Source organism: Ctenocephalides felis, unplaced genomic scaffold (genome assembly GCF_003426905.1).
Source record: "Ctenocephalides felis isolate EL2017-DRISC unplaced genomic scaffold, ASM342690v1 CF-g0.4_SCAFFOLD_00845, whole genome shotgun sequence".
Taxonomy (NCBI): Eukaryota; Metazoa; Arthropoda; class Insecta; order Siphonaptera; family Pulicidae; genus Ctenocephalides; species Ctenocephalides felis.
In genome coordinates, this window is record NW_020536999.1 from 48569442 (window position 1) to 48581586 (window position 12145).

Consider the following 12145-nt stretch of genomic DNA (forward strand, 5'->3'; position numbering starts at 1 on the left):
TATATATACTCTTTAAATGGCTGTTACTCAAAAACTATTTAAGATATCGATTTAAAATTTTGGTAAGTTATTTTTAAAGGTATAATCTATCGAAATATGGAAAAATTGAAAATTCGATTTTGTGAAAATTTCATACTAGTTGTGCCCCTTAATTTAACAAAAATATTAAGTGAAATAAATAAATTAATTTTTACATTTTTAAATTATATTTTAAATATTATTTTTATAGCTTCTCATCAGACTTTCCCTAATTTCGATCCCATACAAAATTTTAACAATCATATTCAGTGAAGTACTTTTTTAATTGTTACATGTATACTTGCTGATAAAATTTTATTCCTTTTCGCATTATGATACACATCAATGTTCATTTATAACAATGCTATTTACTACTTTATTATATAAAAGTTGAATTCAAAAATGAGGAAATCAATATCAGTTATCAACAAATGTATAATTCTTCCAATATTATTTTAAGTCTTCTACAGTTTATTAGAAAAAATTATTCGCTGTTTTTTCAAAACAACATGTAGCGAATCAATATTTTGTTATGCGTATAGATAAAATTCTTGAAAATCGATAAAAATTAGCGACACTATCTTTACATTCGTTTCCCTCGGTAGCCTATTTGTCTATTCCGATACCTGTATTCACCTGTATCGTTGTTATCGTCGCGTAAGGCCGATATCAAATCAGCTACTTTTTACCACATGTCGTCGCATTTGCGTATTTGCACAGTATAGAATTCATCCATTCCTTCGGACAAATTTCGTTTACTTTTCAGTCTGTGGGTAAAACGTTGGATAAAATATATATGAATACGTGTACGATTTTATAAAAACATAATTAGTGATAGATTTACTAGAATAAGTTGTAATACCTTGATGGATTTATTTATTTAAGTGTGGCACATATGGTGAGTTGACAAACTAAAATACAGTGACTCTTGCTAATCTGACACTATTGGAGGTTGTTGGATTATTGTATTATAGTGAAAAAATCATAATTTTAAATTTTTGATATTGAAAATAACGTTAAAACTTAAAAAAAAAACAGTTTCGAGGGTGTCGGATCACTGGTGGTGTCAGTCTATTGAAGTGTTGGATTAGTTAGAGTCTACTGTGTAAAAACCCACATTAGTCTAAAGAATTTGTTATATATATGTTGATCGAATGTAATTCAAAATTTTTATTTGGAATAAGTTGTTTAAATAATTATCTAAAAAGTTAATGCTATATGTATATATGAGTACCTGTGTGTCGTCAGATATGGTGTAAAAAGTTACACTAATATTAATTTAATCTTTGCTTATTTTTCTGTATACAAATTAAACAAGAAAAATGGTTCATTTAATTTATATTTATTTATAAAATTGCAAAGACAACCATAAAATTTTCATTGCGACAAAAAAGGCATAAAACAATTTATTTAGTAACAATTTGGGACTTAAAAGCCTAGGTTTTGGACTTAATTTGGAACTTTCAGATTCTTTAGAACTGCATATGAATTTTTTTAATTTTTGTGAATGTTGAAAATAAATTTAATACTTATATATAGTTGGCAATACTTTACTTGTGTGTGTATCACTGATAATTTTATTATAAGTATTAAAATCTATATTTTATTTAATATTTAACTATTCATTTATTTATTTAATATTCAACTATTTTTGTAAAATTTTCCAAATTTTTGAGTAAAATAGTATAAAAAGCTAAACAGTGAACAGTACTTTTAAAATGTGACATACTTTTTTGTTATTTATGTTTATATAAAAATTAAACAAATAAAGTATTCCTTATTCCTTCTATTGTTTACTAGAAAATCACAAAAAAATAACCGTAAAATCTTCATTCTATAAGAGAAAAAAAAAGTACTTATATTATAAAAATTATAGCAGTATTTCATTAGCAACAATTTGGAATTTGAAGACCAAGGTTTTGGACCTAATTTGGCACTTTTAGGATCTTTAGAAGTGCATTAAAAATATAAAAAATAGTTTAAAACGTTGAAAATAGAATCAAAAGTTATAGTTGAAAGGAAGTATTTTATTTGTGTGTATTTATTACAGATGATTTTATTATTAATATCGAGACTTATTGTGGGACCTTGGGATTAATCCAAACTAAACCTTCTAAACAATTGTTTAGAAGTGCATTAGAACCAATTAAAAAAAAGTTGAAAATAAGTTCAAAAATTGTAGTTTACAGATGATTTTATCAATAATAAAAAAATCTATATTTTTTATAATTTTTGACTTATATTGAGTCAATTAATATATAAAGTTGAAATGTGAATGATAATCTAAAATATGATATTTTCATTATATTTATTATAATATAAAAATATATACAAATTAAATGATTTAATTATGCATCTGCAACCATATTTTAAATTGGCTTTACTATTCGCAATATATTAGGAAAATATGTGTAATTTGATTTTGAGCGTTAATATATTTATGCTACGTTGCAAAAATGTGTATTATCGCACATTAAGCAACTGTGAGTGATTTTGCATTGACTTCATTACAATTTTAGCTATACAACATAAAGTAATTATATTTGTTCGACCATGTTATTATATTAACGACAAAAATAAGGTTATTTATTTGCTTAATTTAATAATTATTATTCAAGTACAATATGTTTGTCAGACTGTTGTTTATTCATAAAGCAAAACAATCGATTTTTATAATGACATTTGGGGAATACTTATGTTACTGGTCAATTTTGTTAATGAGATGAATTTGGATAATGTGTATATTTAGTTTTAGATTTTAATAAATTTATTATCCATTCTAATTCATTTTTGTTTTATTTAGACGGATATGGAATCAGCAACCCTGCGGCAGAGGTTGGAGGCAGCCGAAGGAGCACTCAAGCTGCAGACAATCCGTTGCTGTCAACTAGTGACTGAGTACACCGGCAAGTTGCAGCGGAAAGATGAACAACTTTGCTGCGAGCAGCAGCTGCGGGAAAGGCAGCTCTCCTATGTTCTGCAGGCACTCCGTTTATTCGAAGAACGTCTTCAACGTGAACAGAAGAGCATACGTCAACTATTGCTGGACAAAGACAACGTTATCTCTTCTCAAAAAGGAGAAATTCTCAAGTTAAGATCCATACCGGAAGATCAAACAGAACTGGATAATAAAGGCAAGCAGTATTGTGATAACTGTCAGGTTATGTTTGATGCCCAAAATGCCCTTATGAGTAACTTGAAAGTCTCTGAAGTTGAAATGACTACTACCGCCAGTTCTGGCGAGGATTGCTCGACTCGAAGCGAAACTAGTGATGTGATTAGTGTGAAGAACTCAAAAGATTTGACAAGAAATGTTCGACGCAGCAAAAAATATTCAGCGCAACGCAAAAATGGAGACGGAAGACGCCAAGATCCAATTCCGCCATTCAGTAGTTCCAGTGATGAGCAAGATGATCGAAGTATTGTATCTAAAGAAGAAGAAGTTGGTTTCCGAAGACAACCATCATTCTCTAATTGGGTTGATAGTTTACACGGAATTAAGCAAACAAAAGCTGAACCAAGCTCTCCTACAACAGAAACGGTAAAATCTCAAGATACAATAATCGAAAACAATATTTCATTGGAAGTGAACATCACTAACAATCAGGAATCTTTGACCACTAATGATGATACCAAAATTGATGAAAACTGGTACACAAATACAAGCGACGCAGAAGATAGTAATATACCAGAGATATATAAAGATAATCCAGTATTAGAATGTGTTAACCAAATTTTATTGCAAAATTCAAGGGATTCCAATTCATCGGAAGATTCTAGTCCAAAATTAAGTTCTAAGCGTGTGCAATTTGCCGCTCAAGATACTATATTAAAACCGCCACCAGCTCCTAAAGGAATAATTTCAAATCACTCCAAATCTTCAGAAAATTCACCAAAAAGCCCCAAAATGGTCAAGTTCAATTTAGAAGCCATTCATTCTGACAGAGATTATGAATCACCAGCAGAATGCTTCAACTATGAAATCCAAAGCATATATAGCAATGATTATGAGCCAATTATCAATAGAAACACACAATGTTCACTTAAAAATAGTACAGATAAGTTTGTTAAATTGGAGAAGGAAAATCATCATTATGTTGATATGGACACAACCAAATCAAAGCAAGAGAAAATTATTCCAAAGTTACCACCCGCACTTCCACCAAAACCGCCCAATCTTATATCTAAATATAAAATCCATAAAAATCTGGAAAGGACAAAAATGAGCTCTGATGTTGTTGAATGTGTTCAACAAATTAATGATGCTGTTTCTGATATACCTGAGCCTGACTACTGTTCAATTTCTGAAATAAGTGAACAAGTAGCCGTAGTGCCATTGATCAAACCAAATATGACCACACCACGTGTGATAGAAGCACAATTATCAGTTCAAGAGCCAGATGTACCAGTAGTCAAAGTGGCCCCTGTCACTAGACTGCAGACAATAAATTTAGATCATTTGCTAGATTCTGCTGATTCTGAGGATTCCAGTTATGTCAGCGTGGACGCAATTAAGTTGCCTGAAGTTTCTGAAATAATAATACCAAAGGAAGATCGGTATGATCATGATAATTATATAAAAAATAATTCGGCGCTTTTAAAAACAAGCAAAACCAGCCAGGATGAACTCACATGCATTATACCTGTAATTAATAAATTAAAGCCAGAAATAGTAAATAAAACACCGAGTGATATTGTTAATAACAATGACAATGCTTGTAAGAGCAATGTTTTGCATACATTTGAAAATTTGGATCTTAGTCAAACATTTGAAGAATTCAAACTGGACGAAGACGATATTAATGGAATGGAAGTTGAAGAGTATGTAATAGAAGATAATCAAGATTTTGTATTTCACGAAAGTGATGAAAATGAGCAACCAAATGAAACTGCACCTGATGAAATTATAGCAGATAAGGTAGAAACATTTTATAATTTATCAAAAAGCACATTATTAGCCACCCAATTTATGAGGTCTCAATTAATACCTGATGATACTTTGGAGTTGATGGATTCAGTGATCAAGGATAAAGAAGACTCAATAAAAAGTATGTCAGAATCTGAGAACGACATTATTGAGCATAAACATTTAAATGGTTATCCACATCATATAAATAAAAATTATGAGTCTTTTCTTGAAACATCAGGATTAAGTTCAAAATCAATTCAAAATTTATATAAAGTAAATAATATGCATTTAAGAATTGGTGGCAAACCAATCAGTCCTATGAAGCCGGGAACAACAGTCAAATATTGGTCTGGACCGTACTTATAAAATAGTTTTATATATAAATAACTATATTTGTAAATATGATTTATTAGTATAATTTGCTACTGCGTAGGTAAAAATCTGAATAAAGTCGATATATTCAAATTATTTATTTGTATTATATGTTTAAATAAAATGTATAACATATGCTATTGTTACATAGATGTAACTACAATATTGTAATAAACTCCAGTGAAACAAATTTCTTTAATTTTTAGATTATTGTTTATTAACAGAATAACTATGCTTTTATTTTATTATTAATTGATTGAGGAATGTTACAAGTATAATAATATCTTATAAGTTACTAACATCAGATTTACATTTTATTTTCATATAGTATATTGACTTCATAAAGTCTAATTTTATTTATTCGGTATTTTTGAATTTGTGATTCTATATTATCCAAATATGTTGTTATTCTCTCATCTAATTCAAAATATTTTCATGTAACTTAAAGACAGAAACTTGAAAGTGACTGTAACCTTTTGTACTTATAGGGAAATTTTTATTAATAGTCTCGCATTGATCGATTAAATTAGCTTGTTTAAATTTATTCTTAGTATTATTAAAGAGCTTTATTTGAAAGTAAAACTTTTCTGCATTTTCACGTGATATTTGTCTAATAGCCATACTTTCACCGTTTCCATGATGAACAATAAATTGTTTTCCAAAAGTAGTAAAAATTGTTAAGTCGTTGCCCATTCTTGTTATTGGAAATGTAGAACCAACTTTGTATATAAAAGGTTTGAATTTGCAATTTTCTAGCAAATGCTTATACAAATTGTATAAACATATTTTAATTTCACATTGAGGGCAGTTCACAGGAACAAAAACACATAAGTTTACATGATCTTTAAGTGTTTGCGGTGATAGAACTTCCTCACATCCAAAGTAGTTGTAGTCACATTTCATGTTTATTGCAGACACCAACGATTCTACTAAAAAATTTCTTTGTTTCAAAATAGGACTTTTACATAAAGGACAATCATGTACTTTGAGTGAACATTCTGAGCATAAACTATGACCTTGCGAACAGTTTATAACCTTATTTGACATTAAGTTTTTGCAAATCATGCATTCCAACAATAATGCGACTTCTTTTGGAATAACATTGACACCAATAAATCTTATTTGGACTGGTCCTTTATCGATTGTTAATTTAGAAACATCATGGCTATTGAAAGCAGTCGGATTATCTTGATGAGGAAGGATATTTCCCTGGAACAGTAGCTTACTATATTTGCAAAAAATTTCGTATGTTTTCAAAGAATAAGTGTTTTCATGCGAGAAAAGTTGCTGCACAGAAATGAATCGCTTGCCATTATTGTGATGCTGAGTTACCCAATAATATTCATTCTTAAAGTATTTTCTGCCATACCTTTGTACGAATATAGCTTTATCTTCAAAATTTAATTGGCATGACCAATTTTTACTTTCGAAAATGAAAAAAATATTTTGCTTATGTGCTTCAAAAATGTGTTTTGTAAATTTTGGATCAAGTATGTGGTTGTAACCATCAAACGGCATATCACAAATTTTGCACACATACTTCACTGGTCTGCTGGGACATCCTATTTTATGTTCTTCTAATTCAGTCTCTTTTAAATATAATCCGCAGTTGAAGTCGCAAGGAATCCGAAACAATCTGAAATATACAAATTGCGCCTTAACTGTATATATATGAGAAAATCTATATAAAATATGAGGCAAAATCTTCAGAGCAATACATCAAACAATTTTAATTTCCCGCAGCGTAAGTTGTAGTAATAGCAATAAAACAAACATGATTTTTTTTGCATATTTGAGTTTGAGGACTATCTGAACATTTTGGCATACCTTAGAAAAAATTGATGCATGTATGTGTGTAAGTGGGTGTATGTGTATACACATTTTTGTCCACGATTTTGAGAGCACGGATCATCCGATTTCAATAATTCTATTATTGAATTAGTATTGATGGGGAGACGTGCAGATTGCTTTTTGACAAAGGCATGTCCAGCCGTTTTGCAGATACGGGAAAGAAGTAACAATAATTACAATTTTTAAAGAACAAAGCGTCCGATTTGAATGATTCAAAATACATATCACTTGAATTGTTATAGTAAAGAATTGGTTAAATTTTTGGGAAGACAGGTCTAACGGTTTTGGATATCGAATAAAAGAATTTAAAAAAAAAAGCTATTTGGCGGTCAAACGTAATCATTAGACATATGCACATTAAATTATCAGACAATATATAGCGATTTTAAAAATAATTACAAATTTTCTTAACATTTTTCTAAATTCTATGCCAACATTTGAAATAAAGTACGGTACGGAAATTCCAGCATTTTGCCCTAAGGCACGATGCCATGCACCACTAGTTTTATGTTTGATGTGTTGCCCCGAAGAATTTGTCCCACATATCTCTATATATTTGAAAGGGTTGTTAATATATAAATAGCAAACCAAAGTCCCATAGTTGAGAAAAAAAAGCCCATTGTTGTAAGTTATATACGTATATACATATATGAAAAATATTATATGTATATATATATATATTTATATATATATATATATATATATATATATATATATATATATATATATATTGTTATTGAAAAAAAGGTTGGGGGGAATAGTGATAAAGCGATGAAGGGTAAGGGAATCATTTTTTTTGTGTTGGCTCACACACTATGGACCTGCCTTTGGGCAGACTACCATTTATTATTATTCTATTAATATTCATTGATGTATTTACATACCTTGTTTCTAATGTTTTGTCGACGATACAAACTTCAAAACTTTTTGCTATTTGTGCAACTTGAGTATTAATATCAAAACAATCCATCATATATAATTATTATTACATTTAACATTAATGATAGTATTGTTCATCTAATTTATTTTTCAATTTTAATGTTTAATAAATCGAGAAATATTTTTAATTACAAGGTATTAATACTAAATGAATTAAGGAATTATTCCTTTATTACTATACTAGGAAACTAAATCATTCTCAGGTACTAATGATACAGGTAAGCAACATAAAAACCTAAAAGATAAATGTTATCTAATCTTGTACTGCCCATTATCAATGTGCAATACGATTACAGACAATTTTGCGATTACTGCAGAAATAAATAAATTTATTTAATATTTTACACCATAAAAACTTTGTGTTCTTAACTTTTTTATGATTTTGATGTAATAGAAACACGCTTGTAAAAAAACCTTTTTTATTTTAACGCTTAATTCACAATTGTCATTATAATGACTATGTCTTAGACATCTAAGAAGTATAATTGAAATATAAAAAATAAATGAAAATAATAAAAATTTCAATTTTTTTTATATATTTTAAATATGATCTATTCATATGACGATCTTATAATTGCATTCAAATACTGTTATTATTATTGGTTTTAATTTGATATAATAATTATTTATTTATATATATATATATATATATAAACACATACGTATATATATATATATATATATATGTATATACATATATATATATATGTATATATATATTTATTTATTTAATTCTATATTAAACAAAAAATTATTAACATTTTCTTACGTTATTTGTGGTCTGGTGTCTAGTAAACAAGGTTTATACCAATTTCAGACTTTATCGAGCAATATTATATATATATTACATATATTACATACATGTCATAATAAATTTCTCTGATTTATTTAATTTATGTCATTAGAGTAATATTTAAAATATATGGGGCCTAGTGAAGAAAATATAACTATTATAGTTTATCAAATAATGCATTGGCAAGAGGTTCAAATTAAATTTCATAAATTTCATTTTACTAACTTTCCATTTGAGGTAGTTTAAAAACCCTAACTTTACAATATGTATAACTAGTTATATTCAATGGATATTCATCATTTAATTGATGACATTTTCCAATAAGTTCAGCCTGTCTGTGATTATTTTTTGCAGCGTTAAACAATTTTACTTCATAATAAAATAAATCTGAGTCGTTTCGAGTTATTTGTCTCACAGCCAAGAACATTTGATCTTCATAGTACGAAAAATCCAGAATGAAATCTTTTCCATATTTTGAGAAAAATGCGATTTCTGGTTTTGAAGCTAATGATATCAAATTATTCATTTCATATGTGATTCTACTCATTGAATTTCCACACTCGTTTAACATATGGTTAAATAATTGATAGTAATTCATTTCATTATTGCATTTAGGACAGCTAAGAGACGCAAACATGCAAATTTTCAAATGCAGATTCCGATCCTGAGCCGAAAATTGTTCCTGACAACCATTGCGACGGTTTTCACATATTTTATTTGAGGATTCAATTATAGATTCAGCCAAATAATTTCTTTGGTCAGTCAAAAATGATTGTTGGCATAAAGGACATGCAGTTATTTGGCTCAAACAGTTATGGCATACACTGTGCCCTGTGGTACAGAGGACTATTTTACCGGTCATCAAACAGTTACAAATCAAGCATTCTAGAAGTAATAAAATTTCTTCTGGAATTGTCACTAAACCTACAAATTTGATTGTCAATGATCCACATGCTGATATTTTTGTCACATCAATGGAATCTGATGAGAAGTCTACAGGATGAGTATTTCTAGGAATTACTTCGGCTTGGAAAACAAGTTTCGACTCATGACTTTTGATTTCAAATACACTTAAACTGCAAAATTCATCAGTTGCAAAAAACTGTTGTATAAGAATTTTGCGACGTCCATCTTCAATTTTTTGTGTAACCCAAAAGTATTCATTTTTGTAATAATCGATATCATTTCTTATAACTATTTTTGTTTCATCAGCATAGCTCATTGGGAAGGACCAATCATCAGTATCCGGAAGGAAAACAATGTCGTTTAAATGTGCTTGAAGAATATGTGTTTTAAAACCAACATTGATGAAATTGTAGGATCCTAGAAACTTTTCATCGCATATTTTGCAAAGGTAATCAAATGGTCGAGCTGGACAAATATTTTTATGTTCCTGCATTTTAAACCGACATAGACGTAGTCCACAATCAAATTCACAAGATCGCCAGGATGATCTGCAAAATTAGTGAGGGTTAGTACATTGTGCAGCATCAGTTAAAAAAATATTAGTTAATTAATATTTTAAATACTTAATTTACGGTTAAGTGAAGCAAGATAAATTGCTTAACTTGAATGCCATAGTTTATAAAAAAAAAGATTACAAAACTAGGTGTAAGTGGAATCTTGCCTTAAGGTTAGTTTCCAGGTTAGTTTCCAGTTAAGATGTGTAAGTAATATACATACTTAATCAATATATCAGTTTAAGTAGATATTGAGTATATACTTGTAAATTGTTGCAAGATTTTATAATGTTATTACAAGATAATTACAATGATAAATGTATTCGTTCTTACTTTATATACAGGTTTATGTCCTAAAAGTATAGTCCACGTTTTTCATAAATTTTAATAAATAACCCACTTTTAGCCCTATATTATTTTAGGATATTTATTTAGACCATAAACTTATAGTGATAATAATGTGCACGACTGGTATTTGCCAAATACTAATCAGCTCGATTTCAAACAAATATGTTTCAGGTTTTCGGATTTTTAAAATCGGTTAAAGATTTTTGACATAAACGGTTAAAGATTTTTGACGTAAAAATTTTGCACTTTAATTATAGTTGCATAAATAAAAGCTGTATCTAATGGCTGTTAAATTTTTGAAATTGAGAAAACTTTCACCATTGGTGCTATTTTGTTCAAATACACAAATACAGACGTGCTTTTTCCAATTTTAGTATCAATCGATCTAGAAGTGCTTTGATTGGCGGGAAAATATTTAATTAACATAGGATTCATTTGAAAAAAAAAACATAAACTGCTTTTTTGGAAAGTCAGTTAGATAACGATACAAAATATTATATTATTCAAAATTTAAATTTAACTAAATGACTAATGAAATTATACTGCTTTTGTATAACAGAGGCAAAAGTTACCTAAAATATAATTATATTATACATAATTTTCAATAAATAAATGTAATTTATATATCTAAAATTTATTTCAACACAATTCATTATCATTTACCTTTCAACAGCATTATAGTCAGTCGCACAAAATTCCAGAGAATTAATTACATCAATTACATCTTGATCATTCTCCATATTTAATAAATTTATTTATTTAAATTACAATTATTATCTAAAACAATATTTAACTGATCGCAAATTATAGAATCCAAGTATATGATTTTAATTGCATTTTTACAAATTGGTTATTATTATAACTTACAGAAAAATCGTACACGACTAAGTAATTTACTTTGTGAGAAATTGCTTTGCAGTATGTTTTAATCTCATATTGTTCACATTAGATAAGGATAATGGTGATATTTTATATCTTATCATATGATTAAAATTGATGTATTTACTATTTATATAAATCACCAGTCGATGTGCAAGGTCATTAGTGTGATTGGAAATGCATAATTTTATTTATTTACTTATATGAAATACAATTCTTCATCATATGGCAAATTGCATCACGCCTCACAAACGTTTATAATTTTATAAATAATTTAGAAAATCATACTTTTCGCAAGCCCTTTCTAGTCAATTTACACAGTCACTGATTAACTAATTAAATATGACTAATAACATCAAAAATAATATCACGATCAAGCCGATTAGTAACCGGAGGTAAAAAATACGCCTTGTAGAACGTGTTAAAAATATATCAGGCAAATTAAAAAAATATAGTATACCCCTATATTTTGCTTATTATTATTTTATAAAAGCAACCAGTACTAAGAGTTCTATGAACAATTATGCTTACAACTCCTAGTAAGTTAACTTGATCCAATAAATTATATCTAATAGT

General features: G+C 28.3%; 2 protein-coding genes across 2 annotated transcripts; one reads left to right on the forward strand and one right to left on the reverse strand.

Annotated features, from left to right (window-relative positions):
- The first annotated feature begins 784 nt into the window (after positions 1 to 784).
- Positions 785 to 5293, forward strand: LOC113384704. Its single transcript, XM_026622467.1, has 2 exons — positions 785 to 916; positions 2822 to 5293. The coding sequence occupies exons 1-2, from the start codon at positions 914 to 916 to the stop codon at positions 5291 to 5293; spliced, it is 2475 nt and encodes an 824-aa protein (XP_026478252.1). The 5' UTR covers positions 785 to 913.
- A 3726-nt stretch (positions 5294 to 9019) lies between these two features.
- On the reverse strand, positions 9020 to 11430 carry LOC113384715. Its single transcript, XM_026622479.1, has 2 exons — positions 11354 to 11430; positions 9020 to 10336 (listed from the first exon to the last, which is right to left on the reverse strand). The coding sequence occupies exons 1-2, from the start codon at positions 11428 to 11430 to the stop codon at positions 9103 to 9105; spliced, it is 1311 nt and encodes a 436-aa protein (XP_026478264.1). The 3' UTR covers positions 9020 to 9102.
- Between the last annotated feature and the right edge of the window lie 715 nt (positions 11431 to 12145).

Coding starts and splice junctions, on each gene's coding strand:
- LOC113384715 (XM_026622479.1), bottom strand. CDS start 11,430: ATGGAGAATGATCAAGATGTAATTGATGTAATTAATTCTCTGGAATTT. Junction 10,337..11,353: donor GACTATAATGCTGTTGAAAG/GTAAATGATAAT, acceptor CTAATTTTGCAG/ATCATCCTGGCGATCTTGTG.